The sequence below is a fragment of the Tyto alba genome, unplaced genomic scaffold (genome assembly GCF_018691265.1).
Source record: "Tyto alba isolate M040663 unplaced genomic scaffold, T.alba_DEE_v4.0 Super-Scaffold_14, whole genome shotgun sequence".
Classification (NCBI taxonomy): Eukaryota; Metazoa; Chordata; class Aves; order Strigiformes; family Tytonidae; genus Tyto; species Tyto alba.
The window spans coordinates 28,294,987-28,310,001 of NW_024881276.1; the positions used below are offsets into that span (position 1 = coordinate 28,294,987).

Here is a 15,015-nt window from a genome sequence, read left to right on the forward strand (position 1 = left end):
ATATTGGGTGCTATTAAGGGTAAAAACTAAGATGTTGTAATGAAAGTCTTAACTGTGTGACAGGAGCTCAGAGGCATGAGTTAAGATGGCATGCCTTCCTCAGCTCAGGTAGACATCACCAAACAAAAAGGGCTGAAGATCAATGTTGCTTGAAACTACTTTGTATTAAAATCATCTGCTAGCCTAAATGATGTCTTTCATTTGCTCCTCTCTGAGTTTTTCATCAGCTGAGGTCAGCTGGCATTCACCTTATCGATCATGTCCTCTGAAAGCTTATTGTTGTCAATGATAACATGAGAATAATTTGATACCATGCAGAATTAAAATCTTGTCCCAGGACTCATTCAAGTGAATGGTAACTTTGGTGGCTGCTGAATTCAGGACTGACAGTTTTCTAACTTTGTTTATTTGTCCCATTTGTGTAGTGAAAGAAACCCAGGTAGGTAAGTCAGAAAACATCTAGGGACAGATTCAGATGTTAGTCACAGCAAGGTCACACAGATGTCACCAAGAGGGTCTGTAGGCTTTTATTACCTCCTTTCTCTTTTTCAATAACTACTTTTTTAAATTATTCACCAGCCATACTGCCCAACACACTGCACTGCTTTATCCATCAGCATCCAGATGAACTACTGCTACTGGGCAATCCTGGCAGATGATTATTCCATAACATATATTAAGCCCCAGGAAAAGGAAGGTAACTTTGTGTGTGTGGAAACGGGCTTATATCCACATCCTTAATAAGGCTTTAAAGCAGTTGTGGAGAGCCAGAGAGTTCTCATAGAGAATCTGATATGTATCATAAAGAAAACTTGTCCCTTTTATCGTACCTTTTATCCTGGGACCAAGCAACTGCTGTGATCTTCACAGGATGCATGATATTCCAGCAATACGTGGTAGAATGGAGGACAAATAAAACAGAAAGGGTAGGGATTAGATAGTTTAGGTCCAAAAAGCATTAAAGGGCCCTTGATAACTCCTGGGAACTATTTATTGATTCATTCTATGCACTGCACATTCCCATTAAGTGATTTCATTTCCTTATTTCTCCTAATCACATCACTTGGTTTAGAAGCCTTTTGCTCTCTGAAACCTGGGGGTACACAGATAAATTCAATTTCTCATGTGGCTATACTTTTTATTACATGTGAAAAGTTGATACAGTAAAAGTAACTCCTTGGAGCCAGCAGGTCTGGAGCTTTCATCATTACGAATCACTGCATCAAGGAAGCACCGGCAGGTTAATTGCTGTGTTAGTCTCAGTCAGACTAACATGTAGCTTTTTCCATCCTTGTAATGGGCACTGACAAAGTCCTTGGAAGATGTGGCTGCCTCTGCAAAGTATTTTGCCACCTTGGAAATGGTAGTAAAAGAGACCAGTAATAATAGTAGTAGTAGTAGTAGTAGTAGTAGTAGTAGTAGTAGTAATAGTAATAGTAATAGTAATAGTAATAATAACAACTAAATAAAAAAAAGGTAGTGATGCTGTAATAGTCAAATCCTTGAGTCATTACAGTAGAGATTCAATTTGCCATTGTAATAGCTGATACTACAAATAACCTCTACCATAGATAAATATGTTCCGTGCTGTGGTATACTGCTTAGAAACAACAACTTAATTTTTCAGGGTTGGGAGAGACTGGAGAAAGAGAGAAGGGTTGCTGCTTTGGTCTTTTGCTTTAAAAATTAAGGAAGGAGTAGGTGGTCTTCAAATCTTTTAGTTTGGCAAAATGGAAAAAAAGCATTTGTTACTCTAGCTGACTCTCACACATCTTCCCAGGGCCATCCAGTACTTTTACTGCCCTTGCCTTAAGGAGATGCCAATGCTCCGGGCTTCTCACTATCCAGCCCGAAGGCACCAGAATGGCTGCGGCTCACCCAGAGCAGTGGCTGGCACCGCTCGCCCCTGATCCAGGGGAAAAACCTGCAGCTACACTGGAACAAGAAAGAAAGGAAAACAGAAATACAGGATATTGGGTCTATTTCCATTGGCTCTGGCTGCTGGGCAAGGTGTATCATCAGTCTCTAGTTCCCAAAAGGTCCCTCCTTTGCAGATATTTACAGAGCCATCTGCAGCAGTCAACCGGATGGCACCTAAATAAATGAAAAATAAACCTATGAAATGGTATTTCCTATTCACTGGAAAGCAGTAAAAGTGTCTCCTATGCCTTTCAGCATCTAGATACATTCATCAGTGCAGGAAAAGATGCTGGCACGATTCAGGGAGATGCATAATCAGAGGAAACAAACCCAGTACTTTCCAAATTAAATATGCCCATCGTTGTACGTATTTTCAAAAACCAGGCTACCAGCAATCTGAAACATTTTCTCCTGTAAGATGCTGAGCCCATTGGAAGACCTTTCCTTCCATAAGGTTTTATTCTCTTTGTAGCACAAATGATTTGCCCTTGTTCAAGAAGATAGTCATTTTCCACTGCAACTCTTAGTCATATTTGTATGGGTGACTTCCTGCGGCTAAGACATCTGCTGTCAGTGTAGAGCCATGTGTCATTTAAGGTTAGTAATGAAACAATTCATCACAGACAGGCATAGAGTGTCCAGTCCCTTCTTGCTGCAAAGGGAAGAGGACGAAGCACTATGTGAGGAGCCGGTGCCTACGGGCGCTGCACCGTGCTGTGGTTCATCTGAGTTGGGCTGAGGGACACTGCCCTTCTCTTCCAGATCTCACGCTCTGTTGGTGAGGGGTAAAAAGCCATCTCATTGTGGAGAGCCAGCATTAGCCTTCAGACACTGCTTAATCTTGTTTGAGGGGGTTTAAATATTGTATGGGTCTGCTAAGCTCCCTCACAAGGGGAGAATTTTCGCCTAAAAAGACCAGCTAATAAAAGAGCTCCCACCACCTGCTCACCTCCAGAAAACCAGCCAGCAGTGGGCACTGAAACAAATTCTTAATTTGAGATGCAAAACAATCTGGATACAAACCGAGAATGACCTGTGTTTTATTTCAAATGAACACGGTTTCTCTTACTTATTATGCTGCTTTATGATTCCATCTAGACAGAAAGGATTAATTTCCCACTGATGTTCAGAGAGTATGCATGCTAGCAGTCATTAGATGTAATTTGTCACCTGTTTAAATCCCACGAGCATCGATAGGAAAATTAAATTCAATTTCCTTTCAAGTTTAAATATCTCAAAAGATACTCCCCAATCCAGGAAAGCATTTAAACAAGTGCTTCACCTTATGCATGTGAGTAGTTCTAGTGATGTCAAGTGCTTTTCTGGACAGGGATGTGATCCATAGCAGATGTACACCTGCACCGTAGAACGAACACCCAGCAAATGCAGGAAAGTTAAGGCACCAGGGTACTAGAAACACACTTGATTATTTTTGAGGTCCTGTGATTTTGCTCCTGTCTGTGAGATTTTTAGTTGAAAAAAACCCAACCCAACAAACCCAGGGAAATTAGCTACAGAAAGGCAACGTTTCAAAAGCACATAGTTCTCTTAGTCTCTTGGGGAAAATTTTACACAATCCTAGTTTCAAAATAATGTTAAGGTTGCAAAATTGAGCAATCATAAAAGTCAGGAAATTTAAAAAGTTAGTACGTGTCTTTCAATGTTAGCTCAGCAATAGCAAATATATGTAGTGGGAGAAGTTTATATTTGCAATTTCTGTGTTAAATATAAACTTTAAAGTATTCTTGTTGACCATTAATAAGCAACATAAACTATATTGGGTATTTAATGTCTGTAAGAGGCATCTTAATCATAAGAATTTCCTGGCTTTGGAATTGAGAGGGCTTGGTTTTGAAATATAAAATATCACTATTGTGCTGCTGAGCTATTTTGGCTCTTTTCTTACATATGGGTGAAAGTCATCACTGGGAGAGAACGGAAATTTCACCTGTGTTATAACACAATTTCCACATCAGAATAGTTTTTTGATGTTTATGGAAGGCTATGATATATATAGTTAGGGAACTGACTTAATTTGGGGGGGCAGGGTTTGAGAAGTAAGAACTTCCATGGTAAAGAGACCGCAGTGCTTCCCCCTTGCTGGCAGGAGAACTAAACCTCCCAAAACAAATGTGCTCTACCTGAATTAATAATATGGAGCTGTTCCGTAAAATGTTTAAAATACAGAATGATCTTTCCAGGCCAGATGTATGACTTTCTCAAATCTGTGTGTCATGGTTTAACTTACAATGAAAACCTAAATACAGTGTGATGGTAGTGTTTAGATAAGACAGATGTAGAGTGCAGCCCAGGCTTGGTATTGCAGAAACGCTGATCCTTATAAATGAGCTGTATTGCGCTCTGGGGTTTTCCTGGCTGAGTCTTTCAAAACCCAGGCTAGATTAAATCATCACAGCTGGGAAGAAAATATCAGGAGTTAAATAACTACTTTATGAGAGTTGTAAGAGTGTGAAAGTTTTAAGAAGTTAAATAATTACAGCACTTCCTAAGAGCTACAGGGAAGACAAATGAGTTTGTGGCTGATGGGCTATTTATTCTGATGTTGTCCTGAAAGACAAATGGAAGCGTCAAAGATGTGGGGAGAATTTCACACGCGACCAAAGACATAACTATCAAAGCAAACTCACGTCAAAGTGTGGCATTTGAGGAGTCCCACGCACGCTCAGCTCAAAGGAAAGATGACACTTTGAACTCAGTGCTTCCACTGATTTTTATGTTACATTTAGTGCCCCAGGTCTTGTGCAGTAAGTCAGGAGCATCTTGAGCACTCTGTTAGTCAGTTGTCAGCTTGTTTGTTAATGGAACTAAGCCAGTCTGGGAATAAAATATGTCTCCCATTAAGGCATGTAAGTGTGAGGACCTAAAGCTTTATGTAAAATCTCCATGAGTGTGTCACATGTCCAAAGCTAAGGGAAACACCTAAGAGAGAAGATGTTCTTTGTATGTGTTGTGTCTGATTCCAATGTACCATCCTCTTAATCAGACGGAGTCTGGGGGAGCTGCTCTCTGCTTACACCAACAGGAGCAAGTTCAGACCCTTCTCAGCTATGTCTTCAGTTCACCCACATGTGGCATAAGCAAGAACGGGCACGTATGGCTGATGTGGGGCTGCCAAATGTCTGTCGAGAAATGCACTCACAGCAGCATTGCCAGCTGACCCCCTGGGGCCTGCCAAGCCCAGGGAAGCAGCACCGTGTGTGTGTGGGCCCCCCAGGCAGCATAGGTGCCACCCTTCCCTTGTGCTGCCCATCTGCTCGGGCTGGGTGCAGCCTGTGCAACATACACAGGCATACAGGATGAGCTGCTCAGAGATTGCCCACATTTTTGTCTGGGAGTCTTCCCAGCGAAAACACAGGAACCAAAAAAGGCAGACAAACAGAATCAAAAATGTGAGTGGGCTCCAAATGCCCATGCAGCTGTGGGCGGTTGGGATGAAAGCTTATTGGGCCAAGAGGCAGGCAGAAGGGGGAGGCAAAGGGTGCCTTGAGTCCGTATGCGTGGAAATCATGGGGACATGTCCTGCTGACTCTGGGCAGTTTAGCTCAGACCCAGCAAATGGCCTTCCCCTTCCCCCTCCTCCCTCTGTTCTGGCTGCTGAGTGACCCAAGGCAGCCCAGATCTTATTTCAGGTTTTGCGATGGCGCATATTTTCTCCCTTAGATCTTTCAACGGGAGAGCACCAGCTTCTCCGTGCAGGACTTCTAACGCCCTCAGGACTAGAGCCCGGAGACAAGGGGTCGGGAGGGGAGGGCTGGCCGTGCTGCCAGCCATCGCCTCTGCAAGGCCTTCAGCAATCCCAGGAAGGAGAGGATAACTGAAGATGCAGACACCCAGCAGGTTATGCTACTGGCATGGTGGTAAATTTGTTTTCAGTCTTTAACAAAGTAATGGTTCAAATATTCAGAAGGAGTTTCTGAAACCACCCGCATCATAGGATAATGCTGACCAGGAGCAACAAACACAAAGATTTTGCAACGAGTGGATCGGTGCCAGCCTGAGTAGCCCAATCCCTTTCTGAGATCAGTTTATGTAATGGCTAAAGGGGCAAAGACAGCATAAAGCACAATACACCACAGAACTTTGCAAAAAAGATTAAATTAAATTAGGCTGAAAACTATTTTAAGCACTATTAAGTAATGTAAATAACGTGAGAGTGGGGAGCAGAAGGGGAAGAGGGAGTGAGCCCAGGTGAGACACGGATAATAAAAAAGGTATGATAACCCTCAATAGGTATTTGCAGGGCATACACATTAACGAGGTAATTTGTTTAGGCTGATTCAAGGAAATAGGGCTGGGAGAAAGAGTACGAGGATTTGGTTTGGCTCTCAGATTGTATTTCTAAACTGTGAAGTGTAGCAGACTGTAGAGCAGTCTGCCACAGGAAATGTTAGAAACTCCAAGGCTTGAGTCATTTAAAAACTGACCGGGCAAAATCACCCAGGAATAATCTGGAGAGAAATGCTCATGCAACTGGCAGGCTGTGTAAGCACAACAGTCTCCAGTCATAAATTATAATAACTCGGATACAATAGGTAGCTAGCAAGCTGCACACATGAGAATGGGGGGACACAGATCAAAACCTTTGCCTCCCAAGCTCCCAGAAGCCAAATGCTATGTTGGTGTAAATTGGTGTAGCTCCATTCCCTTCACTGAGTGACAGTGCACAGATTTATGCTAGCTGAAATCCTGGCCCAAGGGCTTCTGACATTCGGGCTAAAATACCTCCATCATCTCCTGGCATTCCTGGGTAATAAATACTCTGATTTAGCTGTTAGGCTTTCATAATCTGACTGGGCAGCAATTAATTTACCAGCTCACGCTTGCAGACAGGAATCCTCCAGGGCACAGAGCCCCTCGTAAGTTCTGCGTCATTCTGGCTGCAAACCTTTCTGCAGATGTGGTGGCCTTTTAATCTGAGGGCCTGATAAAAGGCCAGCCTACGCACAGACTTCCCCCAGTTCCAGCAGATCATGTTCCAAAGATCGATATGGTTGTTTCCAACACGAGGTTATGGGGAGACCCTCTGATGTTGATTTGGCTACTTTTATTCTGGAAGTAAAAGCGTCCACAAAGACACTGGTACACAAACAATTAGAGTTTAGGTTCCCATGTCTCCTTATTTTTCACAACTTTCTTTGTGCACTAATACCATGCATATATACTGAGATAAACTCTTATCTTGCCTTTTCCCTGTACACTAGCTTATAATAAAATGCTATGTTAAGTTTAGAGCAATGGCTTTGTTGTCACTGTAAAATATCAGTGTTTCAAACACTGAATTTACCCTCAGTTGAAATTACTTCTATTTTGCACGTGAAGAAGAAAAGCCAAAATTATCAGAAATGTCACCCAATGTTTAGTGTTTGACAAGTGGAACCACATACCTGATTTTTATAACACTGAGTATTTCATAGCACATTACCTTGTTCCGTCTCCCACTGAATTTCTTAATTGTTATGCTTGTCATGTTTGGTACCCCCTGAAAATGAAATCTGGCACCTGTGATTTGCCCCACACTCCCTAGGAGCTTTGGGAATAGCGTGGATAAAACACTTTGACAGCAGCCTTGTTCATCTCATTTCCCTGAATACAACCCATTACTGCAGACCAAACGAGGGATGGGCTGTAAGAGAATAAAGGCTGCTTTATCATGTACACATACAGGACTTCGTAATGTTTGTGTGTTTGCCGACTAATCCAAATTAAGATTACCCAGACAAGTAGTAATAACTCCAGCAGAGTTTCTTCCAAAGCCACAGTCAACATGTAAGAAAAGAGCCCGTTATTTCTAGTATGTTAAGCTAACTCATCTAGCAGTGTCCCACAGGCAAACAAACACCTCCTAGATTCAGTAAACCAATTTCAGTGAAAGGATTGACTTTCTGAAAAGAGATGAAGGTTTATAGTGTATATTTGCTACAGTGCTCTTTTAAGACATAAATAGTATAAATAAAGGGCAGAATTAAGTAGCCACATTGCATGTAGAGTACACTTTATAAATGAACTATTCATCATATCCTCCTCTATGTTATACTATATGGAGGAGTCCCTACCACATCACGGATGTTTATTATCATTCAAAACCAATAACCTTGGTTACATTCAGTAAAAAATGAGATCATGTGAGCTGCAAGTGGTCCAAGCACAAGGGCTTTTGTTCACATGCCAGCCAAATAGTTATATCCCTCTGTCTGAACACATCAATCATTCTAATATAATCACAGTTTATCTCTCAGATAATTTTGTCCTTTCATTCTTTTTTCCATACCACAGATTTTATGGGTGGACACTGAGACCCAGCTACAGATGTAATAAATGATTTTAAGTTTCCCAGTTACTAGATCTTAAATCTGACTACCATAGAGTAGACTTGATCATTGTAAGATTTCTCAAGCTAAGCATCCAAAACCCAAGCTGCTCAAAGTCACAGGGCTCTTTTGAAAGGTCTAGTCCAGATAAGCAGTTTTGGAAATATCTACATGTGCAAGTTTGGAAATAAATGCATATGCATATATATCACTTCTGGTTAGTGTCCCTTCATCCCTTAACCCTGTTGCCTACTCATGCCATGCAAACTGCTTCACGTTGCAGTCCTTGTCCCTGAGGCCTGGGACCAGGCACTGCCTGAAGCACCTTGGTGAGGAGACCCTCTCCTCCCAGCTGCCCCTATCAACCCCAAAAATCAGGTAGCAGACCTTGAGGGTAATTCATCCAGGTGATGATCTAAACCACCCTCTGAAGGTAGCTACGTCAGCCACAGGCTATCTGGAGGACTGAGGTGACAAGACTCCAAAATTTGGGGAGTAAAGTTATGTGGGATCAAAATGTGGACCTTATCTTTTTTTTTGGTTCACACTTTTAGAAAAACCCCAAATAACACACCCCCAAAAGTTAAATACTTCTGTGATTGAAAAAAACTTGAGGTCCACTCAAGAGTATTTCAAAATGAGGTAATTTTAAAGCCAGCAGCAATTGGTGCAGAGATGATGTGTGACTGCTCTCAGGTGGGAACAACCCATGAAATTAATGGCAGCACCGCTGGAGTCTCACAGCACCCACAGCCAAGACAGACACCCAAAAAGCTGTGCAGGCAGATCGCCATGGCACTCGTGGGCAGGATCCTGTCCATGCAGAAGGAAGCAACGAGGTGGCACAAGGCCAGTTACAACCCAATAGTGCCATACAGGGAAAGTCCTGGAGGCTTTGTGGATCTGGGGAGGGTTTAAGGCTCCTCCTGCACATCTGGTGGGGCAGCAGCTGCACCGCAGTGATCAATGTCAGCGCTTGCTGTGAGGACTTGTTTCACAGAGAGGGGGTGGGAGTAGGTGTAGGGTCAGTGTTGGTTACAATGTGCCTTTCAAACTTTTATTGATTTCCTAATCTCTTCTTTAAATACATAAATGGGGGTGGGGGGTGGAATAAAGAGAAGAATTTTGCTCTGAGCCAGGCGGGCCTTATTTCCCCTCAGATCTGCCCACTCTCACCCACGTACACAGAGGGATCTCTTCTTACTGAGTGCAAAATGCCAGTCAATTTTTTTCCCCTGAACACATTTCATCAGGAGTTAGCAACGAAAGGGCCTGGGGAGGTGAAACAGCTGAACTCAGTGTTGGTGCGGGTAACCTCACTCACCGGTCTGGCAGACGTATTACCTGACCCTGCCTTAAAGCTCTGATCCAGCTGGCACTTAAACCTGGGACCAACCTTAATAATTCAGGCTGTGTGAGATTAAGCAAGCGTGTAAAATGAGTGTATGGTTAAGGGCCCGGCTCAGCTGAGGTCCACAACAGGGAGTACTTCAGGCCTGACTCTCCACCGGTCTGCAGCTGGTAAGGATGTCTGCAAAGGACATCACTGCATCGCGCTGCTTTGCACTCCTAGGGCAGAGGCTGGAACGGCCAGATTTCTGGGATTTTTGAGAGCAAATTGGTGCAGAATTTGTGGGGCTGAAGTGAAAACATAGGCTGGTAAGGGTATGCAGAGAAATACCAAAATTATTGAGCTATAATTCATTGGCAGAGCAAGGGGACAAGAGGCACCACAGCCATAGTCTGCATGAGAAGAAGCAGTTCGCAGGTCTGGAGAACAGACTTAGAAAGAGCAGAAACAAAAGGATAAGACCGATACGGGTAGGGAAATAGTAAAATGAGAAACAGTGAAAGAGACAGCAGTAAAACATGCATCTGTCATTTAATCCTGGGTAAAATACCCAGATTAGTGACATCAGTTTCTGCTGTTAATTTGGAGCTTACTTTGGAGACATGTCTCCCAAGGCTAACGCAGCTGTGATACAGCCCAGTGGAAAGCACAACCAGGGGTTTATCCCAGCTATGGCCGTTTCTGTAAAACACAGGCATGAGGCAAAACTAAAGTTTGTATGGAAAAGTTGTGTTTTCAACCCTTGTGCTCATAAAAATAAAGCTGGCATGAGCTGGCAGAGCAAGGAAATTCAAAAATTTCACATATTCTCTTCACAAATTTTCACATAATTTTACAAACTCAGTGCTGAGATGGACTTTGAAGGTCATGAATTCTAAATATGCATGTTGTTTCTTGATCCAGTTATGGTGTCTTGACACTGGGCTCCATCACCCCATGTACTGCAGTTAAGTAGCAGTGCTCATCAAGCTAGGTCTGCTGCAGGGGTTCAGTTCAGCCAGCTCAAAGCTTCTTGCTGGTACGAGCCAAAGTGCACCAAGAGGATGAAGACAAAAAGATTTATCTGAGGTGATAGACGTGGACGAGAGCCCAGGAGGTTGCTGGTGTTGCTGCTGGAGGGGGTGCAAGCAGACAGCACTGCGGCTAAAAGGGGCTTCCCCTGAAAGAAGCAGCTCACCTCTCATGTACTCTGCAGCAGTCGAGATGTGAACGTCTGGCTGAGCAAGCCACTGCTAGAGATGAGCCATTTTAGGAGTGTACTCAGATTGAGAAAGCCATCCCTGCTTTATCTGGCAGCTGTGCACTGGGCAGTAATGCTACTGTCTCCCCTTAGAAGGAAGCAGCCATTTTACCAACTTTCATTGTTTTGTTACTCCAGACAGCCATCATCTTCACTGCCCTGCAAAGGCTGGCTCTGGCTCACTCACTTTCTACAGAAATATTAACAAACAAAATTCACACAGGAAAAATGGTTTGGTTTTGTTCTTGCATTTAACTAGGTCAGCCCACAAGAAATATCCAACCGTCTGCTCACCTGATCCCACCGTGGTGGTCATGTTCCTTGCCTAACACATTGGGAACAAAGCTGTAAGGTGAGACATTTTAACAAGGCTGTTGATGTTCTTGGAGATAAATGTGTTAAGTTACTGCTGATTTTGCCACTTGCAAGCAGGGAGGGGAAGGCTAGTCCACAGCAGTTAAAGTGTTACTGAGCACCAGGGGCAGCTGGCATCTGCTGAAAAAGGTGCATGGAAAACATGACGCCAAGCAAGTGGGGCTAATTAACACTGGTTTCCTAAATTAGAAGGCTCTTAATGGCTAATGTTTAAAAATAACACCTTAATGACATCTAAAAATAGCTGCTGCCAAGCTCCAGAGTATTCTGACCTCCATTAAATTGAGAGTCCATTTCCCATGACTGGTGGTGTAAATCACATTTATCTTTTATATCCTGTTCTCCCTGGGATTAGTTGCAAAGCCTGATGCCTGACCTTGAAAGCCTATTTGCAAACACTGAAGAGTAACTTAGAGCACTCTTCTGAATGGTGTGCAATACACGGATATAACATGCAGGCTGAGTAATTGGATAGAGTATAATCTCAGGTTGCACTCATCTGCAGATGTGCACAGGGAAAAATACAGAGGGAGTGGGGGACTGTCAGACCAGGCAGGGACCAGGGATGTGAGAGGTGATGCTGAGATTAGGGCCTGGGACACAGGAGACCCGAGCTCTCTTTCCAGTTTGCTCACAGATTTCCTGTGTGATCTGGGTAGGTCACTCGTCCTCCTGTTGTGCCCCAAAGCCATGTCTAGATCTCCCTCATCCTGGAGAAGTATTACCTGGATAGTTTCTAAGTTGTGTGGCATGCTTAGATACAACAATGATATGCCTCACAAGAAACAAACAAGAATGCAAAAAGGGAAAATACTGCTTAGTTTTCCTTATGCTTAATATATTAACCAAACCCAAATAGTCTGAAAGACAAACATACGTTGAGGACTTCTAGAGATCTTACCCAAGCACATGGTGGGAACAGAAATAAAATATCTGCAGTACTGCTGGAGATAAACATTTATTTGCTTCTGTTGTTGCCCTCTGTGTTGTGCCTGGCCCTAACCTGTGTCCTGTCATATTGCAATACTCTGTGATAGTTGGTACAAAGAGAGAAATCTGCGATTTGACCTTCCCTGGCAGAATGCAGACCAATCCTATGGTGATTTCTGATATAAGACCTTCTGCATTTGTCTCACTATTTGTAAATTAGGCAAATTACTTCAACGACCACATAAACCCAGTCATTTTCATTTAAGCATTATGTAAAGAGTCTCTGAAAGGCCAGAAAGCCCTAACAGTAGAAACGCCTTCCTAAAACTAGCCACATTAAAGGAAAGCTGGTCTTTGTTTTTTTTCTTCCCTTCCAGTCAGAGGGCTGGGTACTTTTCTGCAGATCCTGTCCAACATCACATTCCTCCCCATCCTATGTCTGCACACAGCAGACACGCTCCCGACAAAAGAAAAGGAACATGTGTAAGTTACAAGACTCTCAGCTGGCATTGCTGTCCTGCGCAGCCCATATAATCCCTGTGCTTTTCAACATTTTCCTTTCTTTTGGCACAATGTCCAAGGCAGACTGTGGGTTGTTTCGGGAAGAGATGCCCTATGTTGTTGTCATATGCAGAGATCGGTGCATTCTGCGACGTGGTCTGGAGATGAACATTGGCACTGATGCACACCTCAAGCACTCCTGCCTCATTACTGAGATAAGGGAAATGTAAACCAGCTTTCGCTTTTCTCCCTTAGCATTATTTCATTGCTCTAGTGGTCTTCATTAGTTTGGCCAGGTGGTTTTCCTCCCTTCGCCTGCTAAGGCCCAGTCCTGCAAACACTTATGCTTTCTTCCCCGAACATACGTTCGGCACATGCGTGAGTCTTTGCAGAATTGGAGCCTAAATTTGTTTCTGTTTCTGAATTCCAAGTTGGATTTTGATGCAACAGTTATTTTATATATTAAAATATCAGGTTTCTGCCCACACACATAATGCGTGATGCATAACAGACCTTGCAAGGCAGCCATTGGAAAAGACCACTTAATCTGCTATTTATACAGAAGGAAGAATTACTATTCCTTGTTTTTCAGCTAGAATTTATACGTGACTAAACTGTGAAGGTGTTGCTTCTCAGAAGCTCCGTGTTGTACATCTGGTTTCACATGCTGTCATTTCACCCACAACCTAAAATCATAAGCTGAAACTCCATGGAGACTAATGAAAATTATTCCCCTTTGAGATGCTTTATTAAAATGTAACCTCAAGAAATACTGGCAAGTCAGGAAAGTGACTTTAATCCAATACTTGTTATCCTCTTCCACAGATTTTAAATCACTCTCTTTGCTCCCTACTTTGAGCAAATATACCCTTATTGTTTCCTTAGTCCTGCTATGACCTTCTGGGAATGTTTTCATCATGTAAAGCAACCTGCAGTTCCCTACTTTATAAATCTCATTCATTCCAAGTGTTAACACTAGCTAATTCCTTGCTTTAGAAAGGAAATCATGTTTGGTTTTTTTGAAGAGTCTGCTGGGAAGGGGAATATTTGTATTTAAAATATTTTTTTCCATTTCATAAATTGTCTTGAGTTTTCTTCCCAGTGGGCAACAGAAGACTGTTTATATAAGTGAAGAGGGAAGCTTACTTTCCCATTACTTCCACAAAAGTACGATTAACAGCGATAACTATGCTAATTATTGCACTAACTGCACTTGGAATGCACCTTACTGGCTGGAGAGGTAATGCATTTGGGTAATAATTAACTCCTTTTTTCCTCAATTACCTTTTATTAGGAGAGCAGAAGGTGTCAAAGTAAAACAGCTGCATATCTTCCAAGAAAAGCTCGTGTTTTCTGAAGCGGAGGTGCTTTATTAAGGGAACTAGGCAGGACAAACATTAACATGGCAAGCTCGGCTGTTCAGTTACTTGGCTTCTCTCTAAGCCTGCTCGGCCTAATTGGGACATTAATTGCTACTATTCTGCCACACTGGTGGCGAACGGCACACGTAGGCACCAATATTATAACAGCTGTGGCCTATATGAAAGGGCTTTGGATGGAGTGCGTCTGGCACAGCACCGGCATCTACCAGTGCCAGGTCCACCGCTCCCAGCTGGCGCTGCCCCCTGACCTCCAAGCCGCCCGGGCCATGATGGTAATTTCCTGCGTCCTCTCTGCTCTGGCATGCGTGATGGCTGTCATCGGTATGAAGTGCACGCATTGTGCCAAGGGGACTTCTGCCAAAGCCTCCATCGCGGTCTCCGGGGGGATCGTTTTCATCCTGGCCGGTCTCGTTTGCCTGGTGCCTGTTTCTTGGACCACTAACAACGTCGTTATGGAGTTCTACAACCCCATGCTGCCCAGTGGGATGAAGTACGAGATAGGGCAAGCTCTTTACCTCGGCTTCGTCTCCGCAGCTTTGACAATCCTCGGTGGTGCTCTGCTGTGCGCATCGAGCCAGTGTGGTGGGAACGAGACACCTTACCAGACACAGCCCAGCAGCGTAAGAAGGACTGCTCCCTCCTATAGACCACCAACTGCCTACAAGGGAAACCATACTTCTTCCCTGACATCTGCTTCCCATAGCGGCTACAGATTAAATGACTATGTGTGAGTTCCCTAAAATTTGCCTGCGGGACACAGCTGCTTTATAATTTCTGTGCATGGCATAAAACAAAGCTAAGATGACTTTTAATTTATAAGGGTTACGATACAAAGTTTACCATTGTTCGTTTCTTCTTTTCCTTTCTTTCCGGAGAAAGAAAGAATGCGGACACAAAAATGCTTGCTGCAAAATCTGGAAAACAAATACAAAGGAGGCTGTGATATTCCAGAGACAGCACATACCTGCCTACTTTCAACTAGAGTTT

General features: G+C 43.3%; 1 protein-coding gene across 1 annotated transcript; it reads left to right on the forward strand.

The window, feature by feature from the left end:
• Nucleotides 1-14,048: 14,048 nt before the first annotated feature.
• On the forward strand, nt 14,049-14,759 carry CLDN14 (claudin 14). The gene has a single exon (XM_009973908.3). The coding sequence runs from the start codon at nt 14,049-14,051 to the stop codon at nt 14,757-14,759; it is 711 nt and encodes a 236-aa protein (XP_009972210.2).
• Nucleotides 14,760-15,015: the final 256 nt, after the last annotated feature.

Coding starts and splice junctions, on each gene's coding strand:
- CLDN14 (XM_009973908.3), top strand. CDS start 14,049: ATGGCAAGCTCGGCTGTTCAGTTACTTGGCTTCTCTCTAAGCCTGCTC.